This window comes from Drosophila santomea, chromosome X, assembly GCF_016746245.2.
Source record: "Drosophila santomea strain STO CAGO 1482 chromosome X, Prin_Dsan_1.1, whole genome shotgun sequence".
Lineage (NCBI taxonomy): Eukaryota > Metazoa > Arthropoda > Insecta > Diptera > Drosophilidae > Drosophila > Drosophila santomea.
The window spans coordinates 18385858-18400886 of NC_053021.2; the positions used below are offsets into that span (position 1 = coordinate 18385858).

General features: G+C 41.3%; 2 protein-coding genes across 2 annotated transcripts; both read right to left on the reverse strand.

The window, feature by feature from the left end:
* Positions 1-196: 196 nt before the first annotated feature.
* Positions 197-9420, reverse strand: LOC120455915 (lysophosphatidylcholine acyltransferase). Its single transcript, XM_039642425.2, has 8 exons — positions 8902-9420; positions 3513-3658; positions 2958-3443; positions 2747-2884; positions 2216-2492; positions 2045-2146; positions 1842-1983; positions 197-1780 (listed from the first exon to the last, which is right to left on the reverse strand). The coding sequence occupies exons 1-8, from the start codon at positions 9109-9111 to the stop codon at positions 1674-1676; spliced, it is 1608 nt and encodes a 535-aa protein (XP_039498359.1). The 5' UTR covers positions 9112-9420; the 3' UTR covers positions 197-1673.
* Positions 3774-4761, reverse strand: LOC120455917 (transmembrane protein 256 homolog). The gene has a single exon (XM_039642426.1). It carries the CDS (start codon positions 4545-4547, stop codon positions 3996-3998), a length of 552 nt encoding a protein of 183 aa, XP_039498360.1. The 5' UTR covers positions 4548-4761; the 3' UTR covers positions 3774-3995.
* Positions 9421-15029: the final 5609 nt, after the last annotated feature.

The window sequence follows — 15029 nt, forward strand, 5'->3', positions numbered from 1 at the left end:
ATGCCACTGAACATTAGAAACACCAGAAAGACTAGAAAAAAAATAGGATCCGTTCCGCTGGAATATCGCAGTGCAACTGTGCTGCTCCCGGCGATCTTTACGTTCCAGATCAACTCACAATGGAGCGGGGGCGTTTTCGGGAAAACGCCCATTAAACCCGTTCGAAAACCATCATCAAATTGATAAGCAGACTTCATTTAAAATCGTACACACATATATATATATCTATATATTTTGTTTTTTCTTTTTTTTTTTTGAGCAGATTTCTCGGCCGATTTGGATTTGCTCAGGGTGCTGGCTTAGGACGCTAATAATATCTATTACAATAGCACATAAATTAGATCGTTTAGCTTAGGGTTAGTTTTAGTTTCTTTCAAAATGTAAAAACTACAGAGGAGTTCTCCTGTTCGCCCTCTCGAAAGCACAATCGTTTCGAAAGAGCCGTTTTCCTATTGCAGATATTCTTTACAATTACGCAATTACAGGTGCTTCTTAGTGGTTGTGTGTGTGTGTGTGTTTTCATTTTTAAGTTTATAACATGTATAGAACAGACTGTGTATGAGGTTGGGGTGTGCCCAAGATGCTTGACTTAAGTACAGGCTGTGCTCTGCATAGATCTCTGCTCTCCAAAGTGCCAGGTGCTGGTCTGAAGTGTAGTTAAGTTGGCCGTGTGGGTTACAAAATGCACAAGAAATGTTTAATAACCAAATGGCATAGCATTCGCTCTGAGGAACTATAGATCTGAGGGTTTCACATAAAACAGATCGGAGATCCTTAAATTCAAATTCAGCATTATGAAATTATGCAAAAGAGTTTAACACAAACCAAGAAGTTATTCAAAGTATTACAACCGTGCAATTATCCAATTATATAGTCTAGGAAATATACAATCGATTTGTTAAAGTATTTTAAGCAAGTCTCGTATAAAAGATCGTGCATTCAATTTAGTTGAGTTTAGTCCATTTTAGAAAGCATTTACATGGGTTGTTGTGACATTGTTCTTTATCTTTTCTAAATGAGGCTGGTTTTACAATAGTTTTCCTTCGCGTGGTGGTGGGTGGTTCAGTTTTACTTGGTTAGTGGTGTTTATGATCGATTTCGATCGCAGTTCCGTTGTTCTGTTTGGTCTTGGTGGTGTTTAGTGAGTGGGATCGAAGGAGAGCTTCGTTGGCTGGGTCTGCTGTTATGTCTTATACCTATGGATAGCCATACAATTCTTTGTGGTTTCTCTTTTTGGCCGTGGATATAGGAAATATTCAAGGGCTTGATGGTTGCTTTGCCTGCCTCTACATAAGATACATACTTGTTTATATATCCTCTAAGTTTTTAGTTGTGTATATATAACGTAGGTGTGTATAATAAGAATCACAAAGATGAAATGACTTGCGTTAAGAGTCCGAGTATAAATAATAACAAAGCTGGGCGCAATCAGATCCGGATCTCTGTGCTGTGAGCATTTGTACACAAGAAACTATGGTAATAATAATAAAAATTATATTAATTACAATATATGGGTGCCGGGGACACGCGTTACACGATAAATAAATATTAAAAATATACACTCGACGGTTGAACATTCTGCTTAGGTTGGGTATTTCTCTTGGTTACAACTCCGCGTCTTCCTCCAGCTTGAATCAATTTCCTGTGAAACAGCAAAAACGTGCTCCAGATCTTCAATTCTCGGGCGTTGTAACTGCCTTCGGTCGCCGTATGTGCTCCGATTTGTGATAGAGAAACTTATAGCTCGATTTCTGCTTCTCCGTAAGCTCCGCAAAGGAATCTGTTATTTCATTTAGATCGATTAGAACATACGGATTTTAGCCAAGTGATGAAATACTCACCGAAGGAGATGTAGCCCAGGTTGTCGGTATCCAGAGCATAGAAGAGCGCCTGGGCCTTTTGTTCATTCAGTTTGCCGCCAGCGTGTCTCATCAATCGCACAAAACTTTCCCTGTCGATTTGCTGACTGGATTCGCTGTAGATCTATTGAATAAAAAATAAATCAGTTCAAATAAATGCAACATAAATATATATATTATATTACGTGGATAAGGGCACGCAGGAAGGTCAAAAGATCGGAATTCTTCAATTTGCAGAAGAGGGAACAAAGCAGGAAGCTCTTCAAACTCACTGTGCCCGCACGACGCTAAAACGAGTGAAATAGACAATAGCAATTAGAAAGAGACAGCGCAAGGGAGCTAGATCAAATGCTTACGTGATCCAGCAGGGCAAACAGCTTGTGCAGATTGGTGTTCTTGAGATCCACCTGGAGCAGCTCGCCAAACGTGATGATGTCCAACCTATCCGTGTTGGACAGACGGAGGAAGTTCTTGCACAGTTCCGCATCGCGTTGGCTCGCGATCAGGCCCAGTTTCTCGATGGTGCGCTCGATCTCCACGATGTCGCCGGGGAAGGGAATCTTCATGTCGCGGGCTCGGCTCATCACAATCACATCCTCAAACGAATAATCCGAGGTGGGCACACCCAAGGCCCTAGAAAAATTTGCATACTTATTAGTACAATCTCGCTATCTGAAAACCAATTAAGTCCCTTTTTAACGTTATTTTAAGCAACGACATTTGTTTACCTCTCAATCGAACTAAATGCTTTGATATAGAGTATAAACTGGTAAATGAATGCTATAAATAGGAAATGGGCTAAGGAAATGGCCCATTTCATTTGTACAAATTATGTTTTTGGCAAAATTTCCATTTCCGACCATTCAATGGGCTATTGCCCCACTTACTTGGCCATCACCTCGCGCACATTGTTGGCATACAGATTGGCATCGGCCACCTCGTCCTCCGATGGCGTATACACGGGCAGATATTCGATCTCGCAGCGGTTATAGAACTGCGTCATCGTCAGCCAGAGAAGGCGTAATCTAAATTAAGCAGCGAATTCAAATTGAATTTATATTTGACTTGCAATCCAGTTGAATCCCATGGGTTACTCACACTCCAGGTCCGTCCCAGGTCCAGGTGAAGGTGTCATATTTATTCGGATACTTGAGAAGCACCGGCTGGACGGGCACGCCCGGATAGAATGCGCCCGGTTTGAACTTAATCAGTGCCGTGCGATTGGTGCAGGTGCCCTCGGCAAAGATGACCACCTGTGGCCAGTCGTCTGTGGAGCGTGCGCGGTCGACAATGTCACGGATGGTGTTCTGGCGCGAATTGGGATCCTCGCGCTGCACATAGATGGGCTGCGCATAGTTGATGATCTTTCCGAGCAGCGGAATGTCCGCCGTCTCCCGCTTGGCCACTATCGAGGGCGGGCCACTGGCCACGACCAGGATGGAGTCCACGTAGGAGGAGTGCGGTGCCACCACCAGAATGGGTGCCTCTTTCGCTGTCGCCGCTCGACCCTTCATGGTCACATAGTGAAACGATCCAAAGGTGTACACCATGCGCATCCCACGGGCCGTCATGCATTGCATTTGTCTGAAAAGAATCGATGATGATTAGCCAATGGTTTTTTGAAATGATGACATGAATGACATTTTTACTCACTTCCGCCAGCCGGTGAGGGGTTTCGCCTTGAGATCATCCAGGGTCATTCCATAGAGGCCAATGCAGGCGAACATCCACGCGGAGATCAGGGACAGGACGCAGCCCACCACGCGGATGGGCAGGAGCAGCACTGTCAGCACATAGATCTGGAACATAAGCATACATTATATGGGGATTCAAAGAAGTCGTTAGGCGCTTTGAGGCTATAATTTGCATATTAGAAACATAATATCAGAAATATTAAATTAAAAAAGTAAACGGTTTTTAGATGGCACTTTCGTATTGTTTATTTGATTTGCATTGGGCAGAACAGATCATAGCAATATAGATCTTAAAAGTGTCTTCCATCGGCGGCAAAGGCCTGCTTAGACTTCACTTTTAGGACTGACTATATTGACTATATACTACTGCCAGCTAAGTAAGTGGAATGGGATCCATTTGGACAAGGTATGCACAAGCAGTGATCGGTTATTCTGTAATCCTCTACAGCACCAACGAGAGCCAGGCGGCCATCAGGCAGAATCCTCCCATGGTGGCATACGGCTGCATCCATTTCTCACCCGTCAGGGCGCGATAGTACATGGAACCGCTGAAGGCGAGGGTGCCGGTGATCATTAGGGTGCCGGTGAGGAAGGGATAGTGGGCCAGGGGCATGGCCATCAGGGCGAAGGAGTGCAGGAAGTGGATGCGATTGGCCACATCGGCGAATGCCTGCGAGTCCAGTTGCTCCCTGATGCCATCGATGTCCCGCAGCACATACTTGCAGTAGGCACTCATAAAGATGGCCGATGCGCCGCCAATCCCCGCCAGCCGCACAAAATGGTAATGCCATCCGGCGAAGCAATACAGTGAGCTATGCGAACGCATATACGATTGCGCCGCCGATGGATGCAGTGCCAGGATGGAATCCTTCACTGGCCAAGGTTGCCAAGGTTCCAGGCCGATGATCTCCAAGAAGGCTTTCGCCGACGCGATGACCATCTGACTGACTGGATTGCCCAGGATGAGATAGTCCAGCGTTTCGGCCATCGACATTGTGTAATTGCCTTGCCAAACTCTTGCCACAATAATTTTGACGCACTGCCAAAAGTGTACATATATGTGTATGCGTACAGTAGAACTCCTATATGGGGGATTCACTTTATTACGCTAGTGCTGCAAAAACATCGTTGTCAAGTGCAATCGATTTGAAATGATTTTCAGTTGAAAACATCGATAGTGTAGACTATTCATTTCGGTGACATTTGAAACAAAGAACTAACATATGTATATGTACATCTCAGGAGATTAAAGGATTTAGTATTATATTACTAGCCCTAATCATTTTGGGGTATATTCGCACTTGATTAGAGTGCGGCATGGCAAATAAGGCCCAATGATAATCACGTATCGCTTATAGAATAGAATGGAAATCACATGGCGAATTGTGCCCATTCATTTATGCAAGCAGTCGCCTATTAATATAGACCCCACAAATCAATGGATCGGCAAACAGTATGCCCCATGTTTACATTCGCCAACTGCCAATTGCCAATTGCCAGGCGTTAATCGCTGGTAGTATCTTGATATATGGCTGACTTATCAGTCGAGTGGAGGCCCGCCGTTTAACGCACTGAACTTTGCCTGTCGATCCGGCCCTCTTGATAACAATCGCTTCCAAGGAATCGCATGGAAATAGCCCGGAAGAGCACACAATGTCTGAAGCGGGTTTTATTAGTAATATGGTATTGGAACTCTCGGGGATTATCGCCCAATTTCCACATTATGCTATGGAATCAGTGTCGAATTTGTGCTTTTCAGCATTCCAAAGATTCGCATTTTAATCTCTATTTATGAAAACAAAGCTAATGAGATGTATATAAAACAAGTGAGAACGCTATAGTCGAGTTCCCCGACTATCTGATACCCGTTACTCAGCTAGTGGAAGTGCGGGAGAGAGTTTTCAACTCTGACCGTTTTTGGCGGTTTGTGGGCCGCACAGCTAAAATAAAGACTGTTGTGTGCTGCTAATAAACATAGCTAACTATGTCTTTCCATACTTTTTCGATTTTCGAAAAAAAAAATTTGACCAATTTTTCGTGCGGGGGCGGGGTTTTCCCCTGCGGGGTAAGGAGTTTGGGGCCTTTTTCGTCATAACTTGGCCAAAAATGGCCGCACAGCTAAAATAAAGACTGTTTTGTGCTGCTAATAAACATAGCTAACTATGTCTATCCATACTTTTTAGATTTTCGAAAAAAAAAAATTTCTCCTTTTTGGCGGTTTGTGGGCGTGGCAACGTGAATCGACAAACTTGCTCTGCTTCTATGTCTTGGGAGTCTGTATGCTTAATCTCAACTTTCTAGCTCTCTTAGTTCCTGAGATCTCGACGTTCATACGGACAGACAGACGGACGGACGGACATGGCCAGATCGACTCCACTATTGATCCTGATCAAGAATATATATACTTTATATGGTCGGAAACGCTTCCTTTTGCCTGTTACATACTGTTGAACGAATCTAGTATAGCCTTTTACTCTACGAGTAACGGGTATAAATACAGCTAAATAGGATTTATGTTTAACCAAAAATGCTCTAAACAAATCTTAGGTATTTAAAAGTAAAGTTTTGCTAGTCGGTAGCTAAAATCAAAAGAGTAACTTCTCAAATACCCATTAAAAATCCAATTAATCGAATGCCTGCCAGCATTTAGCCAAATGAACTGCAGGCCAACTTGATGGGAAGTAACAACAATGTCAGGGCCATTTTAAAGTGCCTTGAACTTTGGTCGAAAGCGAAATGAAAGCGAAACGGGTTTTTGTTTTCTGCACGCAATGGAATCCCCCCAAAAGCCCCCGATTTCAGCCAACTCTCGAGCTTTATATACATATATATTTATTTATTATTTTAGTGGGTCAATGGCTCAACAAATGCATCGCTTCCACTTCCCCAATTGATCTCAGACCTGGCCGTATTATTCTATACTAAGTGTGCTATGACTACGCCCCGCTGCAGTTATCAAGTTATCAATGTTGTTGCTGGGTTTGCAACAAAAATCATTTTATTATTCAAGACTTTTAAACTTGACTCAGCGATAGCGCCATGTGGGTGCGTCACTGAGATCGTTTATATAGTATTTGTTTACATCGCGTGATTCTTATATACATATGTATATGTAGGTTTATGGGATTTGATGCAGTAAGAGTTCTACTTTAAAACTAGTTATAGAATATCCCTTGTCAAATAACCTATAAAAATGAAATTGTTAATCATTCTCAGAATAAGAAATCCCTTTAAATCCCAAGCAATAGCTACAAGTCATTGGAAACACGCCATATTCGCTATTTTTCGTGAATCAGCCGAACAATAAATCATAAATACAATGTGTGTATGTTGGCTTTTAATTACATCTATAGGTGTCAAAATGATACGGAAAACGATACATCACTTTCATTCTTGGTATAGAGTGTTACTTCAATGTTTAAATACTAATATGGTGTCATTTAAATATGATATATGGTATTACACATAGTTTAAAGTTGGGCAGTTTCATAGCATTTTCTACCTATTATTTCTTTTATATAACTTTATTTTTCTGTGTGCAACGATTAACCGAAATTATACCAATTCCTGGGCAATCTGCGCTGATCCGTAAACAAGTGGAAACACTTGTATTTGCTTTTGTTTATTATTGTATTATTGCCACACGGAGCAATTAGTGCCAAGTACAAATGGCGAGGTATACCGAAATATAGAAAATATAGGAAATTGTGGAAAGGGGTACGGAAATACTATAGGATACTTAAAGTGCCAAATTCACCCATTAGCCCACGTGTGAGAAACTCGAACCGCTTCGCTGGTTAGGGGGCTCTTTAAAGGCAGTAAAACACCTGACGTTGCAATGGAAGTTAGTGATAAAGTGTCGGGTTCAGCTGGTGGGGTGATATTCTGCTTCTGAGGAATTCAGGGTGGTAAATATAGGTATGGAACTGGAAACTTGAGCCTGACGGCATAACAAATATAATTAGCAAGAATGAGCAGACATTTTGTACGAACATTCTATTTTTGAGTTTCGCAAAGGAAATTAAACAAGCTTACTAATAGTATTGACTGCTGCGGATTCATTTCTATTAATAAATGTTACAAATTGCAATTGACACGGTAAATTGCGGTGCTTATGTGAGAAAATCTGCTACAAAAACAAATTTTTTTATTAAGTTCCCGCATTCGCGCATTTTTATAGTCCACTTTTTTTTCGTATCTGAAAGATAATATTTTTGGGATGATAAAATCATGGGGTCAATGGCATCTGCAAACGTCGTCAAAACGTGCATTGTATGTACTTTTGTTTACCCCTGGCTTTATAAATATCAAGATATATGCAGACTTAAGCCAGTTATTTAGATCAGTGTATATATAGGGTATATTTGATTTGCGCTTTACGGTCTCGTTTATATCTTTATCTTTAGTGGCTGGTCGGTTTGTCAAATGTGTTGTATCTTTAATAGTGCCATGCCAATGTACGCTTTGAAATTATTCGGTTCTTATAGAGCCCCTATATCTATTTATCCCAATATACTCTGCCATCTCTTTCGAACACCCACCAAAAATGGCCAAAGAAAACGGGAATAAAGCGGAACTGGGCACCCATTGACTTTGCGAGTTCGAGCGAGATGGATGAATTTCAGTCAATACCAATAACAACAACGGCAAAAACTATGTATAACAACAATAACGGCACACGAGCCAAAAGAACCGGCGTCGCAGCAGCATTAGCAATAGCAATACCAACAAAATGCACAACAACAAGCCCCCTAGTTGTTGGCCTACCAACAACAAAGAGAACAAGAAAATCATACGATTCTCGCTGCCGCTGGCAGAAAAAAAGAATACGCTGACGTAGGCAGAGCCGTCGACAGAGACAGATAAAAAAAAATCAGATGGACGAAGCGGTAAAAACGAAGCAAAGAGTATGACAAAAACAATGCAAGCAAGAACAAGAACATTGACCAAATGTAACGGCAAATGCATGTCAAGTGCAATGCGGATGAGAGAGATGGGCGAAAGAAAGTTCTTCGGCTCTCTCCACATCTCTTCCGCTCTCTCTCTCTCTCTGTCTCTCACTTTCCAGTGAAGATCGCCAGGGGCGGATGTAAAGATGATGGCAAAGGGATGGTATTTAATCATAAATTAAAATGGAGCTTAAGGGGGATACTGCTTATTAATATGCTATAAGGGGTATGGGGCATATTTTTGAAAAAGAGCTCAGATCCCCCCTTTGAATGCGCGCCTGAAGAGATCGCACATGTGCCCGATTTGCATGAATGGAAGAGGGAGATGGCTAGAGGGAAGTGTGAGAAACAGGGGCGTGGGATAAGAAGAATGGAATAGGAATAAACTAGGGGACTCACCTTGGCCACCTCAATGTGACTGTCGATTTCGATGCGATGGACAAACGGATTGATGTAGTTGTACCCCTTGGATGCCCACGTATCCTCCTCGGAGTCCCGTTTGGTCAGGCTGGCGGCCACTCCCACATCAGCGACATCGCCCACACCGCCCACCACCCCCGCCGGCGGCACTTCCTCGCCGCCCGTTGGCTTAATTGTCGACGTTGTCATTGCCCCCAACACACTCCTTTTTCGTCTTCTTATATTCACTTCTTTCGCTCACTTTTTGCTATCACACCACGCACTCCCGCACAGCGGTTTAAAAAAAATATGCAAAAAATAAATAAATAATAACAACAATGGGTGTTATCTCCTCACTGGCCACGACTTCACTGGCGTTTCAAGCGTTGCCTTTCGCGTTTTTCGCCCTCCACTTTTGATTGGCAATTTTTGTATTTTTATGCCGCAAACTCAGATCGCATAGTATAGTTATTGGATTCGTTAGCGAGCAACACAACAACAAATACGTTTTGCAAACTCTTTGCTGCGCAGTTTCGCAACACTTTCGCCGCAGCGTTGTGCAGCACTGCGTGCTCAGGCGATAGATACTGGAAAAATACCGTAGGAAATACGCACTTATATTCCTGACGATCCGGCAACCTACATTGCGTGTTAGTAATGACAAAACGTTCGTTACTTTTAAATATAAAGGCTTTGTTAAGTAGCAATAAAAATCCCATACGTTATATATAAAATTATTCATGTTAACGTTTAGCACTTAGCTGTCACTATTTAGCATTTAAATTGTCCGCAGTTCTGGCAACGCTGCCAAAATAAGCGCGCCTAAGACTTCGGATTCAAAAACATAGTTTTTCTTTGAGCGTACAAACTTTTGGCCGTTTGACCGTTTCACGTGCTTTGTGAACAGCAGACACAGCATCGCGCCATCGATTAGGTTTATGGCACGGGTCGGTCTAGTCCTAATCTAAATCGCTGGCAGCAGACCAACAGTTCATGGCCCAGTCATCTCATGTGTCTGAAACGTGTTTAGTTTCGTCCCAACAAGCAAATATCAAAAACCTTTACGATCTTAATCGAAAACGTTTCCAAGGCAAGACACCCAGTTAGCTGGCGAATATACATATGTACAGATGTCTAGTCCGTATGTATGTGAGTACATTTGTGGCTTTATCAGCGGTTGAGAAACGTCAACCAATCCAACCAGTTTTATTCCGTTGCGTCGGATGGTTAGTTTTTCGAGATAAAACGTGTTTTCCGTTTCGCTGCTGCGATGATCACCTGCAATCTTATGTTTTCGTTTTCTTTTTTTTCTCTCCTTTTCGAAGGCGGCGGGGCGGCATTAACTGTTATACGGCGGTGACCTTGACGAAGTTTATTCGCCGCCCTTTACCCCGTGACCTTGCCCAACCCGACTCCATTCTGCACGAAAGCGAAAGGAGTTCCTGATTAGGGGAATTCACACATACTTTAGTATCTTTATGGTGTTACTACTTCTGGTTGACCAAGCCCCCCCTTTTTCGCCCCCCCACCCACCACCGCATAATCAGCCAACCGCTTCGAAGGCCAAAAGCGCGATTTTTAATGACTGCCACCGGCTGCGCTCATTAATGGAATTCTATATTTTTAGATATTGCGATTATTATTCATCCAAATTGCTCAACCATGTATGGACTTAAATAGTACATATGTATGTATATACATATATTCACTAACATTTCCGATATCCATGAGGCACGTTTATAAACGAAACTAATTCAGAATCTGAAACTAAGGATACTTGATGTGTTTTTGTGACCTTGTTTTGCTATTTTTAACACAAATCCAATGATTTGGATTGTATTTCTTTAAGTTTTTATATTTCATGTTTTGATATCATTTCGTTGTTATTTATTTTACGGTTTTGTGTTTGCTCACATCTGGCGATTATTTGCTTTGCTTATTTTTATTATATTTTATATCTATTCCGAAAACGAAAGTGTTATTATAATAAAAATAGTTCGCTAGTGATACTTTTTACTATTTTTACTATTCTAAGTGCTCGTGCTTTTTATCCCTTAGAATTTATTTGTTAAATTCATTTGACTGTAACGTTTCACATGTGCGTTTATTTCTATATATTTAATTATTTTGTTGTGCTTTTCTGTGTGGCGGTTTTAAACATTTTTATGGGTTTTTTGTCGCTAAATTCGTTTTTATCTATTTGTCCGCCTAATGTGTGTGTGTGTGTGTGTGTGTGTGTATATATGTGTCTTATTCGACGTTTTTCTGTCAAATGAATTTTCCGGCTTTTGTCCAAGCGTCACGTGAAGTTATTTACAGTTGCCAAAAACGTATTATAATTAATGACTTTTGTTTATAACACGAAGGCCGGCGATTTTCACAAATTTTCCACGCGGTTTCATTGCCTTCTGCATTGACCCCATCAAGTGCGAGCGAGATGGCATAGCCAGAGTGAGAGTAAGAGAGTGAGAGTGAGATGGCATGAGTGGGGGCGACGTCATCATCATTGACGTCACAGCCAAAATACAAATGAAAAGCTAATATCATACGATAAAATGTTGTAAAAAATCGATAATTTTGTATATACAACACAGAAGCGACGGGCAAGCGCACATGGGCAAACCCCCAAATACAATCACAGAAATGCCCACACACACATATACTCACACACACACGGAGAGAGCGTTCAGTGTGTGTGTGTCATGGGGCGAGCCCCCAAAACTGGATTCCCGAAAGTGTACTACAAGCGAAAGAAGACAACGTAAGTGGTACACACATGTGTATAACAGTTGAAGGTGACACCGGAGACTCTGGCGATTGGACACGTATAACAGTTCTGTAATCCCAACTTTGGCTGACGAAATCGGTGGAATTCAAGGCGTGGTTGAGCCCCTTATGCCACAAAAAAAAGAAAAAAAAAAACAAATAAAAACCCACCTGGAACCAGTTGATTTTTTGAACTCATCTGGTTCTGTTGACAAAGGGATTTTACTTCAAAGAACCTGTTATGAAATTCATAAGCTATGTAAATGGAATTTCCCTGGGGCAATTTTGTCCAATAGCTCAGCGTCAAAAATGTCCATCTCCTTCGAATTTATCAAGGGGTGATAAGGTGGGCAAATATCATGCATAAGAAATTTTATAATTTCATCAGCATTATTCACTGCCAATAATTTGTATATATCTACATAAATTATTTGTTACAACTTATACTTATCAGACACAAATCACTGCCAGTTCAAATATATACAACTTATGATTTTTCTGGCTAATCAGCCCGACATTTCAGGATGTATTTCTGCCATTACAAAAGTCTAGAAGATCTTTTCATAATCTTGGCGATAATGAACTGACTCATAGGTACCATATACAATGTATATACATATATGTATATAGTATATTATAGTTGCCTTATAGCTGGCTGTGCTATTCTAGTTGAACCAACGCAATGACACGCCCCTTCTTGGGACCCCCTCTTAAGTGACTTGGCCCCCTTTTCTGCCTCTTTAAACTGATCCCCCGCCACCTCTTGTTCACCCCCCTCGTTGGCACTCAAGCAAAGCAATTTCCGTAACTGCAGATAAGAAAAAGAAACAACTACGAGAACCACTCCTTGTCTCGTTTGCCATTACAATCTATTAGACTGTATACATATGTATGTACATTTGTATATATGTACCTACAAGTGTATCTTTAAACCGACAAATATGAATTTCGCACACTGTTTGCAAGGGCCTCATCAATTTATTGCACTAACACTACTACAAATAAATATTATAAATAAAATATCACTTCAAATGCAGAAGTATATGCGATTATTAAATGCATATTTGTATGAAAATGAATAGTTGTAATATGGTTAAAAAATAACCTATGATAATTCCTTTGCTTATCAAATTTTTGTTTGTTGTGTCCTTTGGATACTTAAAGATCTTTAAGAGTATCAGCCACTTCGTTTTTATATACTTGCACATGTGTGTGGTATCAATTTTTTATTTATTGACGTCTGTTGGTTCCCGAGTAACGGAACGTGTAAGCGAGCCAGATAAACAATTAATAAATTCTGTCGCACCAGCTAAAACACCCACACACACACACACGCACGTAGACACACCTACGCACACATACATGCGTACAAAAGAGACGGGGGAGCGTCTCGTTAAAAAAAAAAACTTTTCGTCAAAAGTCACTGAGGTTTTAATGCACTTTGCACTTTGCGATTTTTTGATCTTATTTTTGGAGCTTTATTGCGCCGAACTGGCGTAAACAACTAATGGATTTTGTTATTGTGGCGAAATAATTTAGCAAGACACGTGCAGCAGCAGGTGTGGGAGGGAGATGGCGAAAGGCGGATGGAGCTGTAGTTGTAGTTGCTTAAAGCTAGACGTCATCGCACTCTCGCCCTCTTCCTCTCCATGTCCCTAACTTTTGGCGGGGGGCGTGTGAGTGAATGGAATAGGAGCACAGCTAGGGCCAAGAAATTAGCAACACCGTGCGAGGTAGTGGTTATACGGGTTTAGTTCCAGAAGCCTGCGCTGAATGCACAACATTATTATTATACTCTGTTATCTCTTTTTATTTTAGTTTTATGTTTCCCCAAATTATTCCAAATGTTGATTTTTCGTTTCAAAGCTTTCTTTAAAACTGAATGACAGCTGACTTTCAGGTGCTAATTTCTGGCTCCTAACTGTTGGTGTCTGGTCTTGTATAACAGTTATGAGGCCACATGCCAGCACACACGTTTGCAGACATGCCCTCTCACCTACATTCCTACAAATATATGGATACATATATGTATGTACCTACATAAGTTCGTTTGTCTGTATGTGCACATGCACTCTCACTTGTAGCTGAAAACACGTTAGTTGTTGTTGCTGCAATGACGGACGAGCCTCTTTGGAAAAATGCTGGAAAACAAAATAATGATCACAAGACATAAACAACATTGCAAAACTGCAGCACCAAATGGAAATTGCACATGAAATCTAGCTGCAAAAATATGAAACAACAAAATTCCATTGAATGGAGAGCCAGAAAGAGCGAAAGAGAGGAGAGTGAGAGAGAGAGGGAGCGGAACTTCAAACTGGGCGGCACGTACACACACAAAAGGGGGCTGGGCGGGGAGACGAGCCCCACGGACCCTGAACAAAAATACATACGTATGCAAAAAAAAATATATATTTAAGGATGTTGACGCGAATTCTTGAGAATTCCAAGAAGCGGTAAAAACGGGTAAGGCGAATGTGGTGGGGGCGTTGGCGAGGGGTATGTGGCTGCCAACAGCTACGCAAACTTACTCTCCCATTTTTCTGGGTAAACCTTGGTCTTTCTCAACTGGCACTGTTATACTAATACCGATGCAGAGTGCGAGAGAGAGAGATCGCTGGGAGTGGGTAGACGGGTGTGAGGTGCGCGAGGGCGAACAGGGGGTTCAAGGAACGAAGCCAACACGCAGGCAGCAACAAAAAATCCAATTGGCGACTATTAAGTGCGCTATCATCATTAAATGGTTATAGCAAATATTTCTCTGATAAAAAAAGAAATGGCTGCCTACTTATTGGCGACTTGCATTGGCAAATATAATATAAGTATAAGTCTTTCTCATGTCCATCATCATTAAACAATTTACTATGCAAAATAAAATAAACAATATTTTTAGCTTGAGGTTAATGCGAAGTAATATTTGGCTCAATGGGCCTAGGTGGCGTATGAGTAATACACGTATACTGAATATTTCGGGAATGTAAAAAAATGTTGCTTTTCTACCAACTTGCTTGCAAACTAAAATAAAATGAGTATAGAATTATTCTTTATTATTAAAAAAAAATGTGCAGAAAAAAGGTATATGTGTGCCAAAGAAATTCCATTGCACCCCACAGTTTGTAGGGTGTCAATATCAGCCAAATTGCTGACGACGACAAAATGCGGCTCTCTCATAAGCGGAAGCAAAAAGAGAGAGCGTCGCCGCCAGGCCCTTGTAGTTGTAGTTGTTCTTCCGCGTGTATGGCATGATAAGAACGAGATATTTGTTAAACATGTTAACTAGTTAGCTAACAAAGCAACTATTGTTAAATTATTTTTAACATCAAATAATGCAAAATCAATCTATACTTAAACAAAAACCTCTA